Source organism: Artibeus jamaicensis, unplaced genomic scaffold (assembly GCF_021234435.1).
Source record: "Artibeus jamaicensis isolate MK-2021 breed Jamaican fruit bat unplaced genomic scaffold, CSHL_Jam_final contig_887, whole genome shotgun sequence".
Classification (NCBI taxonomy): Eukaryota; Metazoa; Chordata; class Mammalia; order Chiroptera; family Phyllostomidae; genus Artibeus; species Artibeus jamaicensis.
In genome coordinates this window covers 1,526,862-1,551,316 of record NW_026522003.1, presented here as the reverse complement: position 1 = coordinate 1,551,316, position 24,455 = coordinate 1,526,862, and the positions used below count along the sequence as shown (strand labels likewise).

Below are 24,455 nucleotides of genomic sequence, written 5' to 3'. Positions count from 1 at the left end.
AGGTACTATTTCAGTATAATCCTTCTCAAAGGAATGTGAGTAATAAAAAGTAAAGTTTCTTTACTCATACTCATATCTTCTTTAACATTGCATAATCAATTCTCTGTGTTATTAGATACTTTCCCTAATCAGTATTTTTAATAAGCCACATTAACACTGTATCTAGGAATATATTATAGTTTACTTAATCAGTTTTTATATGACTGAGAATTTAGGCAACTCCAACATTTTTCCTATTGTAAAAATTGCTGTGATGAACATATCTGCACTTATAACTTTTTATTTTTTTAAGTATCATATATGTACATGAGGAAACATATATAAGGTTTATATGTTAAAATATACAAATTCATTTTGTATTTGTATACATACAAATTTTGTATACAAAATATACATACAAAATCTGAAATAAGCCTCCATTTCCTCAAAGAGAAGATTCAAATTAGGTTTTTGGTCAACTTGAATATATAAATGGGTTGTAGACAAAATTGTCAAATTCTACTTCAAAATTTTTTACATATCAATTTAGTTACACATACATATTTAAAATCCCACATTATATAAAACAGTATATTAATTTTGAAATACTGCTATTTCTCATTCTCATGGTTTACAAACTTTATTCAAATGCTCCACAGGTATCTCAAATAAATGCATTTATTATCACTAGAGCTGCTTTTTTTAATCTTCAAACATTTTTCCAAAGCACATAAATCTCACTTGTGTCTAAATTATTTAAATCATAGCACGTTATGAATCCATATATGAAGCTATCCCTAAAAACACTTTTGAACCACAATATTTATTCACATAACATCAGAACAGTTGTTTTTGCTATTTATCCTGCAAATGGTATTCTTGATCTCCACATCAAAACATTTACTTTAAAAAATGTGTTTAAACAGTATAAAACACTTCTAATTTCATACCCATACTCTTAAGAATAGTGAGTAAGTTTCTATTACATTATATAGTCATCTTTTTCAGTAATCCCATGAATTAGCATTGCCTGAGATCATTCCAAGATGTGGTATCTTCGTTAAACTGTACTGAACTGTGTAAAATAACTATATGAAAGCATTATAATATTGCTTTTTATAATTTACAAGGAATCAAATATAGGGGGCTCTCTCTTTTCCAAGGATAATGAACCTCGTTTTATGTTTAAATATATATAGTATTAATATTTTCTCTCAGCAAATTCCTCAAAATGAAAATATTTGTTCAAACTAATGTAAATTTTTCACCCTCTTGATACTAATCAATTGGCGTCCAATAAAAATATAACAATTTTATTGTTTTAACATCCTGCCAGTATGCAGAACTTCAACTCTCCTTTTAAAAAAATAATGTTGCTTAAATATCTTTAAGAAAATGGTTTGTTAATACTTCATTTACATTTTTATTACTAGAAAGTTGAAACATTTTTTCAAGTTTGTTAACCAATGAGTGGCTTTCTTCATTTGTTCTTCATCCATTTATTTTTTAATTTTAGTATTTTACTAACTGATTTGTGTGATTGTAGTAATTTTGGGCCTCTGAGTTTTATAGCATTTAACCACAATAACAACATTGCCGAAAGGAGATTTCTGAGGTATTCTAGATGGCAGAGGGTGGTGATGGCAAAATGCCAAGCAAAGAAAAAAAGGAAGCAGAGAGTTTTTGTACTGCTGTGTTTCACTGTGACTACGTACCACGGAGTTTGAAGTTTATTAAACCTTTGTTCAAAAACACCCAATTGTGATCCACTGTGTATGTCTCAGCAACAGGAGGAGTCCTCTGAGTGTTACAGGGAAATTAAGTATGAGTTTCATTGCCCCTTGCCTCCAGACTCCTTTCTTTAGGGGGTTACTCCATACTGTCTACTACAATGGTTTCAGAATGAACAAGTATCACCAAAGTCATTAGTTATAAGTAATCCCAACCACATACTTTAACATTTATTAACTATACTCATGACAATGTAAAAGAGACTATCAGGGGAGAAGTGAAAGGAATGGTACCAATAATGACTGTGAGCCTGTATCCTGGGTCTCCCACTTGTGTATGATGAACCAAGAGGATGAACCGTGTGTGTCCAATGTACATAATTCCTCCCTTCAAGAGCTTGGTGCATTACTAAATGCTAAAACATGTACTACAAATGTACAAAAATGCTGACAATGGTTGCTGTGAATTGAATTCCATCTCACTGTTATATGACATGTTTGCAGAGTCCATATCATTTTTAAATAATGTATTTCTAAAGGCCACACCAAAGCAGATTCACCAGGTGAAACTCTAACCCTGAATCCCCAAACCCTAGCAGTTCATGTGCCTTGTTATGATGAAAAACCTGTCAAATGGGGTGCACAGATGGCAAGAAGGTCATAAGTCGCACTGGACAAATGTCCCAGTGACATGATGATGAATACAGACTCTTCATAAATAAAGCCTGAGCTATCAGAAAATCACAAGTAGACATACAGATGGTGAGAGGAAAAACGTGAGTTGGGTAGAGTTGGCTGGGAAGAGCTCTAGAAGAGAAATCTTGAGCTGTTCCTTGAATATAGTGGAATACCTAGCAGGGCTGGGAATATTATTTCAGAGTCAAGGCATATCCATCTCTGACCTAATGCCACCAAGCCATCTCTTCATCCTAGAGCAAAGACACAATTTCTGCCTACCCACCTAAATTACGTGTTTTTGACAGACGTTTCCTGGGAACTAAGCAATATCTCTGTTAACTTCAGAGGACCAATCAGTGGTTAATTTCATAGACCTGAGAGTTTATGAAGCCTAGACTCTGCTTCACTCTTCTCTTAAACCTTCCTATGTTTTGTCTAAGAGCACAGGAATTAATCCCTTCATTTTAGGATTACAATCACCAGTTAGTACACCAAGTCAATTGTTTTTTTTACACCCAGAAGAGCAAAGTACCACATGGGGAAAGAAAACAATACCTCAGCCTCCTCCCACGCTGTTCAAAATAACCGGGTTTATGGCTTTTAAAAGATAGAATACATCAACTCAATCAAAATAACATCAAAAGAGCCATTTTGAGGGAATATAAACAACTCACAAAGATGACACTTTTAGTGAAAAACTCATTTTTAGCACAGAAATGGGATGATATCTTGTATTACTTATTTTCTAAAGGATCAGACTCTTTTAAACATTAATTTTTCACCATATGATGATGAATTTGTAACTTCTTTTCTGGTATAGCAGACTGGAGGCATTCAGAGTAACAGAAATAAAAGTATGACCACCTTTATATTTCACACAAGAAATCATGCAGAAAAGAAAAAGTTCCAGGCCCAAAAATGAAAGTTTAAAAACACTTCAAAAGTCTCAGGTTTCTTGCTTGTTGCAATGCAAATACGAAACTTTACAAAAGATAAATTTTTCTCTCACCCTCTTATCCTAGTGATTGATTAGCCTTATCAAGTCCCGATGTCTGTCTTGACATGATGTAGTACGCAGGGCAGAACATCACCTACACAGTAATCCTGCCAAAAATAAATTAATTAACTAAAGGTAATCAAACCTTTAGTTCTAATAATTTTTCTAGGGAGCTAGAAAAACAAGTTAAAGGGCTATACAAACAACTAAACAAATAGGAAGGTGGGCCATTGTGGGACAACAGGCCCCGTCCCTTCAATCGATGGGATGAAAAGGGAAGGAAATACAGTGGAGGGAAAGCAGTGGGCAGAAAATATCACACACTGCAGAAACTTACAAGATTAACTAACCAAATTAAATGCATAGTCTTCAATTGAATTCTTGTTTTTTAAAACCATCCTGTAAAAGACATTTTGGGGATAATGAGAAAAATTTCATCATGAATTGGCTATTTAATTATTTTAGGGAATTGTTAACCTTTTTAGGTGAAAAACTAATATTATGGATATGTGGAAAAACATGTTTAATTTCTTTGAATTTGTGAATTTTTTTTCCCATTGAATAGGTGAGATTATACCAGAATATAGTTTTAATTTAGATTTCTCTTATTATAAACAAGTTAGAGCATCTTTCAAAAGGTTAAGAACCATTTCACTTCTTTTTTATGTGTTGGTTTCTGGTGTACAGCTTCGTGGCTAGACAATTATGATTTACATAGCTTTCCCCTCAGTATTTCCCATACCCTAATTCACTTCCCTGTGACTATTTTCTAACTACCAGTTTGTCCCTCTTAGTCCCTTCACCTTTTTCACTCATCCATCCTATGCCTCTTCCCCTCTGGCAACCACCAGTTCTCTATCTACATCTATGAATATGTTTCTTTTTTTTCATTTATTTTGCTCTTTAGATTCCACATATAAGTGAAATCAGATGGTACTTGTCTTTTTCTGACTGACTTATTTCACTGAGCATAATGCCCTCTAGGTCCATCCATGCTGTTGCAAAAGGTAAGATTTCATTCTTTTTATGACTGAGTAATGTTCCATTATATATATGTACCACAGCTTTTTTATCCATGTGTCTATTTTTGGGCACTTGGGTTGCTTCCATAGCTTGGCTATTGTAAAAAAAAAAAAAACATTGAAATGAACAAAGAGGTGAATATACTCTTTTGAATTAGTGTTTTTAGTTCCTTCAGATAAATCTCCAGGAGTGGAATCACTGGGTTGTAAAGTAGTTCCATTTTTAATCTTTTGAGGAAACTCTATACTGTTTTCCACAGTGGCTGCACCAGTCTGCCTTCCCACCAACATAGCACAAAGCTTTCTTTTTCTCCACATCCTCGTTAACAGTTGTCATTTGTGGATTTATTGATGATAGCCCTTCTGACAGATATAAAGTGATTACTTATTGTGGTTTTAATTCGCATTTCTCCAAAAATTAGTGACATTGGGTATTTGTTTCATATGTCTGTGGGCCATCTATATGTCCTCTGCCTATTTTTTAATTGGATTGTTTGGGTTTTTTGGTGTTGAGTAGTATGAGTTCTTTTACAAATTTTGGATATTAACCCCATATAAGATGTCTCATTGGCAAATATCCCATTTGGTAGGTTGCCTCTTTGTTGTTGTTTTTGATGATTTCCTTTGCTGCGCAAAACTTTTTAGTTTGATGTAATCCCGTTTGTTTATTTTTCTTTTGTTTCCCTTGCCTAGAAAGATATATTGAAAAAATACTGCTACAAAAAATGTCCAAGATTTTATTGCCTATGTTGTCTTCTAGGATTTTTGTGGTTTTGAGTCTTATGTTTAATCCTTTAACCCATTTTGAATTTATTCTTGCACATGGTGTAAAAAGGTGGTCTAGTTTCATTTTTTTTGCACACATCTGTCCAATTTTCCCAACACCATTTATTGAGTAGACTGTCTTTTCTTCATTGTATGTTCTTGCCTCCTTTGTCAAATATCAATGGACCATAAAGGCATGGGTTTATTTCTGGGCTTTCAATGCTGTTCCATCGATCTCTATGTCTATTTTTATGTCAGCACCATGCTTTTTTGATTATTACCATAGACTTGTAGTATAGTTTTATATTGGGTAGCATTTACTGCCAACCTTGTTCTTCTTTCCCAATATTACTGAGCCTAGTAAGGGACTTTTGTGGTTCCATATAAATTCCTGGATTATTTATTATAGTTCTGCAAAATATGTCATTGGTATTTTGATGGAGATTGTGTTGAATCTATAGATTGCTCTGGGTAGTATGGACATTGTAATGATGTTAATTCTTTCTATCCATGAACATAGTATATGCTTCAATTTATTTTTGTCTTCTTTGATTTATTTCTTTGGTGCCTTATAATTTTCTGAGTACAGGTCTTTTACATCCTTGGTTAAATTTATTCCTAGGTATTTTTGATGCAATTATGAATGAGACTGTTTTCTTGGTTTCCTCTTATGATACTTCATTATTGGTGTATAAAAATAAAACCAATTTCTGAATATTAGTTTTGTATCCTGTCACTTTAATGAGCTCATTTATTACTTCTAATAGCTTTTCGGTGGAGCCCTTAGGGTTCTCTATACAGTATGATGTCATCTGCAAATCAGTACAGTTTTACTTCTTCCTTTCCAATTTGGATGCCTTTTATTTCTTCCTCTTGTCTGATAGCTGTGGCTAAGATTTCCAGTACCATGTTGAATAAGGGTGGTAAAAGCAGACATCCCTGTCTTGTTCTGATCTTAAGTGAAATGCTTTTAATTTTTCCCCATTCAGTAAAATGTTATCTATGGGTTTGTCATACATGATCTTCATTTTGTTCAAGTATGCTCTGTCTATACCCACTTTGCTGAGAGTTTTTATCATAAGTGGATGCTGAATTGTATCAAATTATTTTTCTGCATCTATTGATATGATCATGTGATTTTTATCTTTCATTTTGTTTATGTAGTATATCACATTAATTGATTTACAAATATTAAACCAAACTTGCATTCCAGGAATAAATTCTACTTGATCATGGTATATGATCTTCTTAATGTATCACTGGAGCCAGTTTGCTAATATTTTGTTAAAGATTTTAGCATCTGTGTTCATCAGGGATATTGGCCTATAATTTTCTTTCTTTGTAATGTCTTTTTACGGCTTTAGAATTAAAATAATGCTAAAACCACCTCATAAAATGAGCTTGAGATTCTTTCCTCCTCTTGAATCTTTGGGAGTAGTTTGAAGAGAGGTGTTAATTCTTCTTTGAATGTATGATGAAATTCACTTGTGAAGACATCCAGCCCAAGACTTTTTTTGCTGAGAATTTTTCAATTACTGCTTCAATTTCCTTGATTGTAATGAGTCGATTCAGATGTTCTGCTTTTTCCTGATTCAGTTTTGGAAGATTGCATGTTTGTAGGAATTTATCTATTTTTGCTCAGTTCATTCTATTTGTTGGCATATAGTGGTTCATAAAATATTCTTACTATTCCTTGTATTTCTATGTTGTCAATTGTTACTTCTCCTCTTTCATTTCTGATTTTATTTATTTGATACTTCTCTTTTTTTCCTGATGAGTCTGGTTCAAAGTGTGTCAGTCTTGTTTATCTTTTCAAAGAACCATCTCTTGTTTTCATTGATCTTTTGTATTTTTTTAGTCTCTATGTCATTTATTTTTGCTCTAATCTTTATTACATCCTTCCTTCTAATTACTTTGGACCTTGTTGTTCTTTTTCTAGTTCCTTTAGATGTAAGGTTAGATTGTTTATTTGAAATTTTTCTTGTTTTTCAAGGTAGCCTGTATTGCTATGAATTTCCCTCTTAGGACTGCTTTTGCTGTGTCCCATAGGGTTGTTGTGTTTTCATTTTTATTTGTCCCAAGGCAACTTCTGATTTATTCTTTGATCTCTTTGTTGGCCCATTTATTGTTTAATAAGATGTTATTTAACTTCCATGTGTTTGTGTGTTTTTTAGTTTTTTTCCTGTCGCTGAAAAACATATATATGGGTGTTGTTTTCTAATACATTCAGCTACCCTACATCCTTTGACTGGAACATTTCATCCATTTACACTTAAAGTGATTATTGATAGGTATGTATTTATTGCCATTTTATTCTTTATAATTATGTTCCTCTCTCTTTCCTTTCTTCCTTCTTATTAAATAAGATGCTTCACATGTTTAATATTTTCAATGCATACTGAACTGTTTAGGATTTTAATGATGTTTGTAATTTATTTTCTAAATAACTGACCAAAATACAGAGTATGGCAAACATTAACAATTCTTATATTTAGGTGATGAGTATATAGGTATTGATTCTGTTCATCTCTTTTTTGAATGTCTCAAAACTTTAGAATGCTACTTAAAGTTCTTATTTTTAAGTGGCCAAGAAGTCTGCAGTAAGTTTAAACAATGATAAGTTGAAATGCAATATGTTTCTTGAAAATTAGCATATTTTCTTAAAGACTGCTACTCTACTCAAAGAACTTCCTGAACTTATAGACCTTTGAACAAATTAAAACTATATGTTCATATGACATATTTCTAAGATAACAATGAACTTTTTTACTGACTATATAGGTAAAATAAATAAGAAAATTGCTAATGATGATGTCGCACTTTTTGGATTATTCTTATTGAATAAATAGGCATAAGTAAGGCATTGTATTAAAATCACCACCTTTTAATATCTAAAATGATAATAGTTCAAAATCAAGTTCTCCACTTGTGTGACAGTAAGGATGTTCCATTCTTGTATAAGTATACTACGTAATTCCAGTCAGTTGATTGCCAAGCTCATATCTCCTTCAGTTGGATGGGCATCATAGAGAAAGTAAGAGAAGGTTTTGACAAAAGCCAAAGTGTGTTGAGGTCTTCTTACCTGAGGGGAATGTGACCAGATTTATTCATTCTTGGGCCCTTACATGGGTCTTAGTTGAAAAGCCTGGCTTCTTCATTCCTGTCCAGTTGCTGAGTATATTATTTGATGCATTAACCTGCAAGCCATATTGGTCTATTCCTCCTCTTTATGGTTTTGCCCAAAACTCAAGTTACCATCTCAACTACCTGTCACTTAAACAAGTAAACATTGTGTTTAATGGAAAGGCTGAAGTATTGTCACAAAAATATAGTATGGATACTGAACGTAATGTGGTCGGACTTCTAGGCCTTCACTGAGTCCTCCTTCTGTCACCAAAGCACAATTATCATGAATCCAGCATCTGACCCCCAGAGTACCACCAAGCAAAAGAAACCTGAGGGAGATGGCATACAGATCTATGGTCTTTGACTAGAAATTGCAACCAAAATACTTGAGTCAATTTTATCATTTTTTAGAACTGAAAGGCTGCTTTGATCAGTCAAAGCATATGATAAAATTGGTTTGCTAATCTCCAGCAAACAGGTAGGGAGAGGTGAGGCAGCAGAGGAGGCCTGGGGTTGTACGTTTGACAGCACAAACAACATAGAATTAGGACAGTGGTTTTTTAATTATGATCAATGAAACTCTAGGGACCTCAACACCTTTTCAGGATAATAATACCAAAATATTATTTGCCTTTCTCATTTTGTTGACATTTTCTCTGTTGATACAAAAACAATGGTGGGTAAAACTACGAGTCCTTTAACGTGAATCAAGGCAGTGGCATGCTTTTTATATTAGTAGCCATTATATTCTTCACTGCCGCATATTTGTTGGTGGGGGGAGAAGCCAGTTACCCTTTAAAATATCATTGATCATGTTAGTTTGCTATGGCTGACATAAGAAAATACTACAGATTTGGTGAGTTAAATAACAGAGATGTATTTTCTCTTTTGAGGCTACAAATCCAAGTCAAGATGCCTACAGAGTTTATTTCTCCTGAGGCCTCTCTCCTAGGCTTGCTGTGGGCCACCTTTTCACATGGTCTTTCCTTTGTACATTCATGTTTTGTTTCTTTGTGAGTCCAAATTTTCATTTTTTGTAAGAACACCAGTCATACTAGGTTGGCCCAAACACTAAGGACTTCATTTTTAACTTAATCATTTCTTTAAAGGCCCTATCTCCAAACAGCGTCATATTCTAGATACTGGGAGTAAGGACTTCAACATAAGAACTTTGGGAGGGCACAGTTCAGTCCTCACATTGACAAAGTAAAATAAAAAACTCAACTTTATTAAATCTTAACTCTCAAGTATGTGTATTTTTAGCATTCTATGTGGCAAAAGAGGAAGTACACAGAAAGCACTTCTGCTACGTTCCAAATTATGATAATTATCCCAAGGAAAAACATTTGTGCAATTGTTTGAGTTGAAAGCTGAATGAGCCACTTTTTCCATGAAAGACCATTTTCACTTGAAAGAATGACAGACAAACTATAGTTATTCAGATGTGGGTACTTGGCAGGCATCTTCTTAAAAATGAATAAAATGAGCTTGTCACATCAAGAAAAATAACTAATAATTGTTAATAATGATAAAAATCTAAGCATTAGGCAAAAATTAGAGCTTATAAAAATTTGTATCTGCCACCATGAGCTGGATGCCTCCCCAAAATTTAAATAGTTTTCTTATTTAAAGATATCAGTGGTGATATTAACTACTGTGGTATTTTGATATTGTATAATGAAGTGTCTCAACATGTGGAAGTTGCTTAACTCATGAACAAATATTTCCCAATTAACCAATGGATTATGTTATAAAAGCGCATATGAGTGAAAGTTCCATCCAAAATGTAAGATAGACCAGTATATTTTAATCTAACAGAATAAGTAAAGTTTATTAACATGGTTTCAGATTCCACATTGCAACTAACCTCTCTTTTTGAGCTATTAATACATATCTGTAGCCCTGCCTGGTTTGGCTCAGTGGATTGAACGATGGCCTGCGAACTGAAGGGTTGCTGGCTTGATTCCCAGTAAGGGCACATGTCCTGGGTTGCAGGCCAGGTCCCCAGCTGGGGGTGTGTGAGAGGAAACTATTCAATGCATCTCTCACACATCAGTCTTCTTTCTTTCTCCCTCCCTTCCCATCTATCTAAAATAAATAAAATTTAAGAAGAAAAATACATATCTCTATTTTTCTCATATATGTCAATGAAACCAACACACCACAATAGATAGAATGCAATAGTAGACATGAGTTAATAAGCCAACTCTTCCCAACAGATATCCAAAGACTGAGATCAAACACCCTCAGAGATACCCCTTCCTTTGGTCTTCTTCCCCCAGGGTTTTTAGCTGTCCCTCCCTGTACATGGTTTGAAGTCTCTTCAACAGCCTGGTATTCTTCTTTGAATATACTGCAATTTGTCTATAGCCCTCAAGGAGTACATACCAACACTGGGAGCAGGAGGTGGAAATGAACATAGCTCAAAGTCCATATCCCTTGAGGATAGCCCTGTGCCATATTTATTTATTTATTTGGTTGGTATCCCATAAATTTTCTCAAAGTGCTCTGAGTCTCTGTGTGTGAGGCCTGGTCCCAGGTAGGACTGGACAACACCTTGGTAAACCCAGTCCCACACACTCCCTTTTCCTCTATTCCTCATTGAGGATGAGCTTGTGGGGCACTGAGAACATGGGCTGCTTCCTTCCAGGGAAAGCTGAATTCCAGGATATACCCACCCTGTGCCTGCCACATATACTCCTTTCCCATAGAAGAGCATCTGAGACAACAGTGAAAAGTCACGGAGAAAGAGAAAATGCCAGGTCACCCAGGCCATTCTATGGCCACTTCAGGGAACGAGATCAGGCTGTGGGAATGAGAGGATGCCCAGAAACTATTTCAAATGATAAATGCCAGAATAAAAGACCAAAGAAGACTGGGTATTTGCCTATTAAAAAATATAACTGAACTAGGAATCAAAATACTTGATTTCTTATGTGTTCCTTTGAAGCTGGATGCCTTGTCAAGTTGTGAAGCCTCTCTGGACCTTTCTAGACTCTTTCATCCAAACACCCAATGGAGTGAATATATGATCTTTGAAGTCTGACATTCTAGGCTTCCTCTCCAGCCATGACATTGTAGGCTTCCTCTCCAGAGGCACAAATGATCCTTGAATCTCACGTTAGTGGAAAAGTAAGTGATTTGAATCCTCCAAATATGAAGACAACATGAAACTCACTTTTGTTTGGTTTTAGAATGTATTTCATGGTGTGGAACAAATCACAACAAATTTATCTTCCCAATGAAGCTTAAGTCAGGCTATTGTTAAAAATCAATTTGTTTACCACTAATGTTGCTGTGCTCCACTGAACAAATTAAGGTTGTATTCCAAAAGGTAGCCTGGTGCCAGAAAGAGAGCAGGGGGCTAGGAGTTGGGTAGATGTGGGCTCTGGCCATGGCTCTGTCACTTTCTAGCTCATCCTCTCTGAACATGAGACACCTCATCCTTAAAATGGATTCAGAAGACACTTTCTGAGCATTCACCAAGTCAGGTACTGTGCTGGCACAAGGTATACAGAAATAAACAAGAAAACCCCTTCCCTCAAGGGTCTCTACCCAATGAAGAAGAGAGAAAGGGGTTTTGAGTGCAATGGTGGAGAAAGCACCGAATGTCATGGAAATTCAGGGGAGGGGTGAGCACCTAACTGAATCCAGTCAGAGCCTTCAAGCAGGCCTTCCTTGGGAAGTAGCTAAGCTAAGACCAGAAATGAATAAGATCTAAGCAGATGGGTTGGGAAACAAATTGAGAAATAAAAGAAGGAAAGAGCACATATGATAAAAAGCAATCACATGGTAAAGACAAAGAGTTATGAAAGAACATGGAGCTTTAAGGAAGCAAGTAGTTCAATGCAGCTGAGTTTAAGAGAACAAGTATAGAAGTACAAGATATAGGACTGGAATGTAAGCAAAACCCATGGTCCACATCACTTTATCCTGAGGATAATAGGAAACCACCAAAAATTTTAAGCATGTAATTTTATAGTTAGGGTCCCCACAAGGCTTGGAATCTATATTAATCATATATTTCTGCTGTTATTATGACCTATAACAAATGATCCCAAAATGTCAGTTGCTTAGAATAACAAGCATGTATTGCTCAGGACAGCCAGACTTGGCTTCAAGATGTGGGTTAGAGTCAGGTGTTCTCTACATGTCTTCATTCTCAGAACCAGCTGAAGCAGCAGCAAGTCTCTGGAACACACTCTCTCATCTCAGAAGGCAGAGATTCAAGAGTGCTATTGGAAGTCCATGATGTGATGTCTCTTGGGGCCTGGCATGCTATTACTTCTACCCATATTCTACAGATCAAAGCATGGCCAGCCTCAAGGTCAATGGAGTCGGCCTCAGAGGCCCTGCAGAGTCATGTGGTAAGGTACATGGACGTACACTTCCGTAACAGAGAGTGAAAAGGTGGGAACCATAGCCGCTGCATTCTCATCAGGACTCATCACCCCAAAACTCCCTGCCACAGCCACAGGATTGTAAAATTCACTGCCCTGGATCCACAAGGTTGCATGGTTTAACTTTTGATATAACTCAAGATTTCAATTGCATTTTTGGTCCCAGCTTTTTGTCTCCCATAATTACTTCTATTCAAACCAGATTCTGGTGCCTGCTTGGGAAAGTCAGCACAACAGCACTAGGAGAAGGTCCACAAGTCTCATGTGAGTTAATGAGACGCTTAAGGTATTACTCAGCACGGTGACCACCAAATTCTTATCAGTTCAAAGACTAGCACTAAGAACAGCTATACTCAAGAGTCCAAATTACAATTCTTTATTCTCATCCAGCCCTCCCCATGAGTTTCACATTTTCCTGCTTTCTGCCCTAAGCCATCCCCTGTTACACTGTTACTGAGGCCATAACATTTCTTCATTTCTTCTTTTCCTATTTGTTTTGAGGTTTTTTTAATCAGGAGAGTGTTAGACTCTGTATGTGGAGATGGGAGTTGCTTGGAGTTTATGGGGCAGGCATGCAGTCATATGTGGGGCGGGAGAGAGTTGTCACAAAGATTATAAGTAAAATTGTGGCATTTAAATTAAGCAATGGATTTGCATAAGATCCTCAAGGGAAAGTCTAAAGACTTTTTTCGTTCTTTCTCCCTTTTAATAACAACAAAAATCACATTCTCTTTTAATGGTTCACATTTAATAAGATCACTTTTATTAACTTTTTAAATTTAATTAGTGTTCAAGTACAGTTTTCTGTCTTTTACTCCCGTCTTAGCCCACCACCCCAGTGCTCCCCACCTCCCTCCCAACAAGATCGCTTTTGATAAGCTTAGTGTATCACTTTGTTTTCGTAGTTAGAGACACAGAGATCAAAGCTGAACCAAGACCAGTGTCTTGACCCAGAGAACAGTAGCAAACAGGGAGAAACTGTGTCAAAAAAAAATCAGAGGTCAAACAAGAATATAAATAAAAAAGTATCAATTGAATTTGGACAGAGCCACTGCATCTACTTGCACAGTTGTGCCTTGCACAAGGGCGCTCGGCCAAGGGACAAGTGAGGCCAAAGGCCCTGGTTGTAGAGCTGCATCAGCTGGAGAAAGGGAAACCTTTTATACAGCACACAAAGGTGCCATCTGTTTCCCAAGCTCGAACCCAAGCTGCTGCCTCTGCACGCGCCCAGCAGGGTTGCCTTTTCTAAATCACACAAAGAACCATATGGGCTGCTGGCCCTGAATTTAGCAACAGGCAGTCAATGGAGAGGATAAATTTTAAAATTTATGTTAAAGGCCTTTGTAAACTGTTTTAACACTATTCAGGTATAAAGCAGGGGCAGGCAGAGGTAATTCAGAGGCTTAGCAGGTGACAGGAGAAATCACATTGATCACAAACATTTTCTGCCGAACCTGCAGCATGGAAAATCCACTTGAGTCATTCAGATAGCTTACAAACTCTTCTGAGGGGAACCACTTGAGAGAAGACTGACCAGGAAGCACAGACAGAGTGGGTGTGATAGTTTCTGAAAGTCCATGCTAGTTGCAAACTCCAGGACAGATTTAGCCAGTGAGACAGAAGAGCCTCAGGCAGAAGCACTTGGGTGAGCCTGCCCTGACCCAACTGCCAAATCCTTTGATCTTGCTGGAGCTTGATTTGGAGAAAACACCCGGCCCCAGGGGTTCTCAGAGTTCACATAGGGTAAAACCCAGGGAGGTTTTTGTAAAGCCCTGTAACATTGTGATTGGTGGGATACGCACAGTGCTACAAAACCCATGGAGACCTGTACAAAAACTGCAGGGGCAAAGGTAGCACTTCCCTGGGAAATCCTCAGCCTGGCTACCCTGCCCCAGGGTGATGAACACAACAAGTAGCTGTCCCTTCTTACTCAGGGACTCAGAAAGGACAGCAGAATGTTGATCAGGCCAAGAGAAGTGATGCCCAGCTGCCAGCCTCTCACTGCTGTTCTCACTGAGGTGAAACTGGCTTTTCAATACGGTATTACAGCCATGATTGGGAAATACAAAAATGTTTCTTTAAAAACTTACCTTGTCTTGGTTTTGTGTTGATTCTATTGCAAAGGAAAAGTACATAAGCCAACTCATATGGAATTTCTGAATTCAAAGCCCTAGAGAGATTTGGCTGAATGCTTTGCTTTGCAGTTTGGGAAGATGAATTTCAACAGAGATTGATTTGTTTCTAGGCAATCACCAGCTATAGCTGCTCATTCTAACACTGACTGAACTCTAAGTCATGGGCACACCACACCATCACCTCTTGTGATGCCACCTGTTACCTGCCCTTCAAGCAGCACCGGTGACTGTGGAGGCCTTGACTCTGCTGTACTCACGGATCTGAGACTCATCTGCTTGGCAATGTCAGGTTTCCAAGACTGAGAGTTAGGTGTGGGTCTAGGAACTGAAAACAATCCAAAACCATAGACAGCAACGGTTCAGAGAACTCCAGGCACTGTCCTGGAAATGTCTGCCCTGGGAACGTGTGCTCCCATCTACTTCTCAGACAAAAACCTCCCCAGAGCACACCCACCCCTACTGGCAAGTGACTGAATCATCGTGAACCAGTTGGATAAGTGACAAGTGCCATTTTTCTAAGAGTCAAACCCTAAAAGTCCCCATTCCTAAAGTTAATTGGGAAGAAGAAAGATGGGGCACTGCCAAGGTTTTGGGAACACCCTCAAGTACTGTGAGTTTTCCAAACTCAACTTTGGAAAAGGAATCCGCGTAACTGTGGAACCAAGTAAGTAACGATTTGTCTCTTCTTTGAGGTTAAGACCTCCTCCCTCTAAGAAGGCAGAAATATTGGGAAATGTGGAATGGGTAGGGATAGCACCAATATAGGGTCAAGGAGAAATCTGGGGAAGATGGTTAGCCCCCTGCATAGAAATTGGGAGTTTTCTATTTTTTCAGTTGACTTTGGAGCTATGAAAGACCCCCACACAGCTCAGGGGAAACAGAAAGTTCTGCTCAATCCACAGGATTCAGTTCAGGCTGCAGAGACCACAGAGTCACTGTCTCAAGTCCCCAAATCAAGTCAGAACTGATTAGAAACAAGATTGATCTGAGTCTGGGGGATTCTATCAATGTGGTTCTAGGTATAAGTAATTCTGACCTTCCTCGGGCCAACATATGCTCTTGGGAGAGCTCTGACATGAGTCGGCCTCCTGGGCACAGAGAATAAGGCTGGGGTCTTAAGTGGTCACTGGTGGTGCCACTTTTCTCTTCAAAAAAAAGGGAACCAGTGCCAGACATCCATTTTCGATTGTAAGGGCTGCTAATGGAGCTAAGTCATGAGTGAGGAAGCTGGAATATTCTGGCTCCCTGTGAGACTAGATTTCAAGCAGAACAAAGTGACTGTGTATTGTTTCTAACTAAGAAATACTTTGGAGTTTACAGGACTCAGCCAGGAGTAGTTCCCTGAGGGCTCATGACATTCATCTTCCTCACTGAGACGATATGGTACCACTCGCTAGTTCACTGTTATAAAGCAATCAGTGCTAAACTTGTCAAAGGATTGTCCTCAACACAGAAGGCATCTTTTTGTGTCATTTAAGTGACATTTAAATTGAGCTATTCTTGCCAAAAAAAAAAGACAGTAGTCTCCAATTGGCAGCAGATCCCAGTTAGATAGTGAACATTAACATTAATCTAGAAAAATGTAATAAACAAATACAAAACCCCATTTCTAAGATCCTGTGGAAGTCTAGCAATGGCATCAATGGTCCCAAGCTTTCTAAGCTGGCTGCTGGAAAAGTAACAGCATGTACTGACCTGATACCTTGGCGTTCAGTTTAGGTTTTCCAAGGTGAGGGAAGGTTCTAGAGAGGCGGGGTGGAAGAGTGTCATGGGGTAGGCTCCTCTCAGAGAATACCCTGGGACAGGACAGTCCTGGGTGAATGATGTAAAGAAGGCACAGAACTGAGGGCAGAGGGAAGGAAAAAGGCGTGCAGGCAAGGCATTCCTGGACATCACACTCTATGCGGAGAAATGGGGCAAGGGCTTTGTATCCAAAAAAAAAAGATAGAAATCCAAAGCTGTGCTAGCAGAATAAGAGCAGAGAAATTCAGGTTTTAAATAAAATCATATGAGATTTCAAATATTCTACTAATTCAGGTCCTTGCCTTTTGGACTTCATTGGCTTTAAATTTTCTCCATTAAAATAGTTTAATCCACATTCCTGACAAAGCGGGTGACTGATTTCTCTAACCTCCCTTTGTTCACCAATTCCTTCCAAATAAATTTAAGTTCTTCTGCTTACTGTCTTACTCAATCTGGTGTTTTCCTTACTTAATACGGTAGAACATGGTTTTAGATGGTACATAGACTTTCTTTTCATTTTAATTGTGCTGTCTTTTAATGGCTATTAAAATAGAACAATTAGGTTGTCAAACCCATAGGATTTAAAGTTTCATTTTAGTTATATTTGACATTAAAAAGTGAGTAAATTCAAAGAAAACTATTAAGCAAATTATATGACAGATATGTGATGGGAAAAAAGGCAATGTGAGTAATTAAAGTACGGAACACTGAGCTGGCGCCTCCCATCATCCTTGGAAATGAAAAGATAAGGGGCATCCAGAGGGGTCAGGATCCGGAATATATTTGTTTAGTGTCTTCTTTCTTCTCAAAAGGCTACTTCCTTTTCATGCTTCTTTCAAGTTCTTACCTGCAGGCTGCGCAAAACTAACAGAACAGGTTTACACAAACTCACAGCCCCAAATCCACCACACCTTTTATCCCTCTGGATAGAGAAAACCTAAAGATACCACTTAACTTCATTAAATAGGACAAAAGAACAGGACAAAACAGCATGGAATAAGGTAGGAAAATAAAACAACGACAGGAGCGTAAAAAAGGGCTACAGTCATTGGGAACATCTTAATGAAAGTGGGCCATTAGATGGACTTAACATAATGTGGATTATTGTATATCATCATTGTATCAACTGCCACTTTCAAGTGCCTACTATGCCTCCAGTCACTGGACAAGGCACTTTGTGAATGAATGGTGTTTTATGTAGCTCTCACAACAAACATGCAGAATTAGGTATTATCACCTGCAATTTTACTGATCAGGAAGGGATCTCCCAAGATCACACAGGTTTTAGCAAAGTCAAAATTTGCATCATCCGTCTGATTCCATTCAGAGATATTCTGAATCCAGCTCTCTCTGGATGCCCCTCACCTTTTAATTTAAAAGGATGATAGGATGCATCAGCTCAGTGTTTCTCATACTTCAGTCTGTGCACATAAGAACTCTGCTCTTTATCAGACTTGCAGGTCTTTGGGGCACAGGCAGGTTTTTCCCTCCTGGCCCAGCCTCCCCCCTCAGGCCTCTAATCAGCTCCTTTCCAAGCTGCCTCCAGGGACTGAAGCAATAGTTAGGCTGTTTCCCTTCCAGCCACCATCCCGACCCCCATCCTTCACTAAGGACAGGCTCCTGCCCCAAGACCAAAAGCAGTTAGCAAAAGAGGCATTCTCCAAGCAAGGCTCATCCTTCCCATTACACCCCTGGTGCTCGAGGGTTCTAAACTCAGAAAGATCCAGACAATGATTAGAGCATCACTCCAAGAAAGAGCAGTCCCACAAGGTCCTTGGCTTATCAATGTGTTTCTAAAATTCCCATTCCCATCTTTGGCATTCCCTCTCACACATGATGGGCGTCTCCCAAAACAGAGCCTGTGAGCTGCACGTCCCTATACCTGGAGCCATTTTCTTCCCAAGATTCACCCAGTTTTGTCACTATCCTTCTCCAGGTCATGCCTCAAATGTCACTTCTAGTGAGACCTTTCTCAACCATCCCCTGTCATTCTGCAGTCCCTTAACCTGCTATACGTTTACAGTGTTCATCTCCACCTGAACTTTGTGTGATCATTTACCATCCATTTTCCTTGTTCCATGAGAACAAAAACTCTGAGTTGTTCCTTACTGTGTCCACAAATACACTAAGGGCACTAAATGAATGTTTGTTGAATGAATGAATGAATGAATGAATGAATGAACAAATGAGAAGACAAGTCAGTCCTGAAATAAGGAAAAAGGAAATAGAAATGAAAGCAAGCTGGGAACCTGCAGAGCCAAGCCTGAGTCCCAGCTCTGCGAGCTGTGACGAGTGATTGTCAGTGCATGCCAGCCACTCCTCTAGGTGCCATGGGGAGTCAGGACGAACAAAACAGACAGAAATTCATGCCTGACTGGAGCTTTTATCCTAATGGTAAAAGGCAGGTGATAAACTAAATAAGTGAATAAAACATATAGTAGTTCCAGCAGTAATAAAACCTGGAAAGGAAACTAACACAGGGAAGAGGAATAAAGGGTGGGAAGGAGTAGTGTGTGATTTGTAACAAGGGAGTCGCAGAAGGCCTCTTTGTAAAGGACATTTGAGCAAAGACCTGAGTAGGTGACAGAGGGAGCCATGCAGGTGGCTGGGAGAAGAACAACTCCAGGCAGAGGGAACACAAGTGCAGCCTGGGGTGTGTGAAGGATAGTAAGGAGGCCCATGTGGCTGGAGGACAGGGAGTGATGAGGAGAAGATTTAAAAATGAGGTCAGGTTGGTAATGGGAGTGGGGTAGGGGTGGCTTGTAGACTACTGTAAGGACTTCAGCCTTTAGATTCAAGAGGGAAGATTAGAGAATAGAACAGAGGATCCACCTGACCTAGAGAAAGACCAAGGAAAACAGAAACCTGGATTCCAGTCCTCACCCACAGCCCTACGAAATGAACACTCTCATCTCAAACACCAAAGACACAGGCTTCCCTTCTCCCTCAGCAACCTCGCCCAACCATCCTGCCTCTGGGGAGTTCTGCACTAAATGAACTTACATCCCTCAAGTAAAAGTTATTTTCTCTGTTGTCTAACCCTAACAGACATTTTAATAATTACACCTAAGCTTTCTATAATAGTTCAGAGAATGCTTTCTATACACCCTTTCATTTAGTCTTACAATCTCCCAATACAGAAGATATTACCCTCATTTTATAAAGGAGGCAGATAAAGCTCAATGAACTTAAGTAACGTGGCCAAACTATACACTTAGTAAGGGATAGAGTCGAACTAGGCTTTGGGTGTTCTGGCACCTTTCTTTTTCACCACAACTGAGAACCATTCTTCACTGCGGTGATATTCCAAGTATAATCTGTAGTCCTTTACAGGCTGTAAACTGATCTGAAAATGCTTGTTCTTTTTCTGGTTTTTATGAGTGACATGCAGGCAACCTCATAGACTCTGATTTTTACATATGACAGAGGTTAATTTAACTGCCACTTTTAAGTGTATGTTGTTAAAGCTTGCTGAAATTTGATATTCATGAGTATGTTATTAAAATGTACTGCAGTCTCTAATTCTATTTTATACCAAGAGGTCTGCCTGCTGCACAATGCTAGGCAGTGATGCAAAGCTCTGTTGAATATGAAATGCTATTCCCCTCAAAGGTAGGAATGAATGGGGTACATAAGCCACTACACCTCTGCCCCACCGAAGGGTAGCCCAAAGGCTGAGAAGCACAATTCTATGACCAATGTGCCACCTTTCTTTTCTCCTAGTCACACTAAAACACTCCAGTCTCTCTCATTCAAAGCATCAGTCCCCATTGTAACATGGCAAAAGCTTAGATTTCTGTTTGACACAGTAGTGGCCTCCCATTTTGTCCTGAATGACAGCCCCCAAGACTTAGGAGAAAAGAGGTTAGGTCAGATAAGACAGGAAATCCCATCCAGTGCCTACCATGTGACTTGGCAACTGGGGCCAGGGTTGCTGTAAAGGAAGAGTAAGGCAGTTTTTAGACTAAGTTTATCCACCGCGATACCCGGTCTTTGGCAAAAGAACCTACCTGGAGGTAGAACCACATAAGTGACTTGTTTTTCCTTATTATGACCACTGTATTTAGCAATTATCTTTGTTAGAAATTTTCCCAAGTCACCACCTGAGAAATACTTTTCAGGATGTTGGAAAAATCCTTCCTGCATGTCATTGAGCAAGGGATCGTTTGAGAAGCAAGGACTGGGTTTCTGATAAAATTCAGGATGTGGCATGTGGTACAGTGGATCTTTTTGATCCATCATCCTTCCTGAAGAGTCTTTGTCTTCCCTCTACTTAACCAACTTCACAGAGCCAGCTTACTTATACCTAAGCCGTCACCATCTACAGATCTGGGCCATAACCAGACCTACATTACATGACATCTAGTAAATGTGAGGCATAATGATGAGCATCTTGGACCAAGCTTTCTAGGACCAAGTGCTAATCCTTCTCTTTGGCCAACAAGCTCTGTGACTTAACTTCACTGAACTCTAGTTTCCCCTCCAGAGGAATCCAAATCATTTGGATTCCCAAATGATTTCCAAGGTGTCTTCCTGCTTTAGCACACTGTGATCCCAATTATTATCCAGATCAATTCTTAGAGACAATTTAGAGGAAAAGCAAGGAAACCCGATGGTATAAAGGTCTTATAACCCAGTAGAAATCCTGTGATTTAATTTGTTAAGGCATTGGAAAAAGAGTCAAAATTCTCCCTATGTATCCATCCATTCATTAGCCCTTGTGTGACCACAGGAGTTTTGACAAATTTTCTCTGGGGCACCTTTCAGTCATATTATCTGTGACACTGTTTCAGTGGATGGAAACAATTCTGGAGACCTGAGAGTGAGGCCCAGCTCAGCCACTCAATATCTTAAGCACTCTTAGCATCAGTGACTTCATCTGCAAGATGGATCTAATATATTACCTCACACAGTTTAAAACAATAATGTTTGCTGAGGTAGTGTAAACACAAGCTGTTTATAAGTAGTAAAGTGCTTAAACAACACAAATTATAGTTGTCTGTGATTATTATGATCCTTTGGACAGACTCCAAGTCTTTTGCATCAATGGCTTTTGCTCCAACCAGCATGTCCTTCCACCTCTAACTGAGACATAGATTTTTGTGATTGACTTAAGCCTTAAAGTTATGTTTCACCTGACAATAGCCATTTGGCAATTCTCATCAAAACCAAAATAATTCCTTTCTCCCTGTGAAAATATGGTCCTGAAGCAAGACCTGAAAGTAAAAGACAACATGTTAAGGAGATAGATAGCAGAAAACTTAGGGACTTCCCTAAATATTAGCACTCAGAAGACAGCATACATCAAACAGGCTGCCAAAACATCATGCTTAGATCTCAGAAACCCTTGCAAAGTTCTCTGTATCCAGCTACACTTGTTCTGCCCCACCCACCTCCTTCCAAGCGGATGGACTAGACAGGGGGCAAGGTTTTTGTCATGACGCCTGAAGTGGTGCTTTCAGATAAACTCATCTTTGGAACAGGAACTCAACTCATCGTGGAAGCAAGTAAGTAACACATTTTACTTCAGTCTGCATATTCCTTAGAGTTGTGGCGTGTTCCTGAATGAATAGTGCTTCTTGGGATGTCAGGAGGTTCTAAATTGGAAATCTACTGAGGTTCATTGCTGTTGCTGTGAAGAGCTGGGGTAAAGTTTGAGGACAAATTCACTAGATTTCTCTCAAGAAAATGTCTATGTGTGCTAGAAACTGTGTTCTACAGATTATTTAATAATCTTCTACAACTACCTAATGAAAGCCCTTGGTCTGGCCCCCTGATCAGAGACTGGGGTCAGGAAAAAGACAAGCCGTAGATGAGGAGTCTTTCCACTGTTCGTGAGGAAAAAGTCATGGCCATGGTGTAAGGAGGAGAGTTGGAAACATATTCTTAAAAGAATTAGATCGGGAGCATTTTCTCTCCCTCAAATGATAAAGCTAACCTTGCCTTTGTCTCTTTTTACTGAGAACTTTCATTAAGTCAACATGCCTGGCTCAAACTAAATGATCTACAAGGTCTCATACTACCCTGGGTCTGCCAAGAGCTATTATGTGCTCACCTCCACTGTTAGCCCTGGATCTGAGCACTCCACACAGGGTTCAGGAGCCTGCACCCAGTACAGAAACACAGCCACCACTTCAAGACAACAGAGAGGTAATGGTGTTCTCCTGGACACACTGCCCACTAGTAGTCTCTTCCAGGGTTTAGAAATCCAGAGGCTGTATTCAGGTAGTTGGGCCAGCTGCCAATAGTCAGTCACTGGGACCAGGCCAGAAAACAGTCTTTCAAAAGGTTCACAGCATGCCAAGTCCAATGCGTAATCCCTTACATGGTTAGATTCTGATTTTTTTTTTAATTTCAGAGGAAATAAAGAATATGGCGAGGCTGACAGTCCTGAAAGCACCTAGGAGTGTCAACAGGGTCTGTGCCTCTCTGAGGGTGATATAAACTTACAGGGGTTCTGGGTTGCCTACTGCTTCCAGGGAAATGTCGGGATTTGGTGAGTTTTCTTATCTTTGAGGGGAGAGAAACCAGAGCTACGAAAAGGACACAAAGAGAATTATGTTGCAGCTGATTGCAATCTCATTGATGTTGGACAAATTGCATCTGAGCAAAAAGTATTATGTTTCATTTTCCCTTTAAATCATTTCTGCTTGAAATTCAGAATTACCTGCAGTATTAGAATGAAATATCTGAGGCCATGCCTTTGGGAGCCTTAGGGAAGAAGGAAAGAGATGAGGGGCTAACTGATGTTTAACCCCTCTGCCGGGATGCTGACCATGCTCTCCAATGATACTCCATTTAGTTCTCTGGTTTTCCCTTCCAGCAGTGATGGAGTGTAACATGATGGTGTGAAGCTCAGGTAGAGGGAGAGTTGCAAAGCAAGCCCCCAATCCTTACAGTTTTGACAGCAAATAATGGCCCTATACAACTGTCATTCCCTTTGGCTCTAGCCCTAGACTGAATTTTTGGTGATGAGACAAAGAAACCCATTGGGTCTTTACATTCACCTTCAAATGATTACTACATCCTCCTGAAGCTTGTATCTGGACCCAGAGTCAGGAGAAATTATAAAACAAAAATAAGCATCCAAAGCAAGCACGGGCTCCTCTGACCTGCATTCATAATGCACAGCACCACTGGACTCCACTGGCAACTGCCAATTTCTTGTTCAACCATCAATTCCTTTGAAAGCCTTTCCCTGGGCTCAGGGAATTAGAAAACAGATTTGTTATTATTGTGAGACTCAGTCTGAGTGATGGAGGAGAAATTAGGTTTCTAATAAAAAAGCAGTATTTGTGACACAAGAGAAGGGAACCAGAATATGAGAACAAGACCTTGTCTAAACCCTCCTCATCCTAACATTCATTATAAGAAATGTCAACATTCAGTGCCCCATCTCCACTCCCAAGCTATTGTGTTCTTTCTAGAGAGGTCTCCCAATAAACCAGGAGTTAAATTTTCCATCTTAAAGGTAGCTGTCAGTCACCTGTCACCCTCTTCTCAGGCTCTGTCTCTGCACTGTCCTGTCCCAATGTTTCTCAGCTGGGGATTTCATGCTCATGTCCTTATCCAACAGTTTAACTATTGTTAGCTTCAAAGAGAACTGAGACTCTGTGTACGGGGGCCCCTGAGCTCATCAAGGGCAGCTTTGTAGTTCTCTGAGCTGTGGGGTCTCTTGGCTGCCATCCAGACTGAGGAGGCAGGACACAGATGTTCTAGCCCAGGCCCCAGGGCCAGCCCCAGGCCGTTACCTGTGAGGCAGCATCACAATGTGCTCCTGGTACACCCGGCAGATGTTTTTTGGAGCTGGCACCGAGCTCTTCGTGGAGCCCAGTGAGTTGATTTTTTCCTATATATTTCTAGGGGTTAATTGAGTCTCG

The 24,455-nt window shown here is 39.0% G+C and overlaps 1 gene segment (V, D, J or C); it reads left to right on the top strand.

Annotated features, from left to right (window-relative positions):
• The window catches only part of LOC119037120 (T cell receptor delta constant-like), a 47,787-nt gene that overhangs the window by 17,358 nt on the left and 5,974 nt on the right, over positions 1-24,455 (top strand). The window contains 2 exon segments of the C gene segment in view: positions 11,774-11,788; positions 24,369-24,408. Coding sequence covers positions 11,774-11,788; positions 24,369-24,408 — 55 coding nt within the window.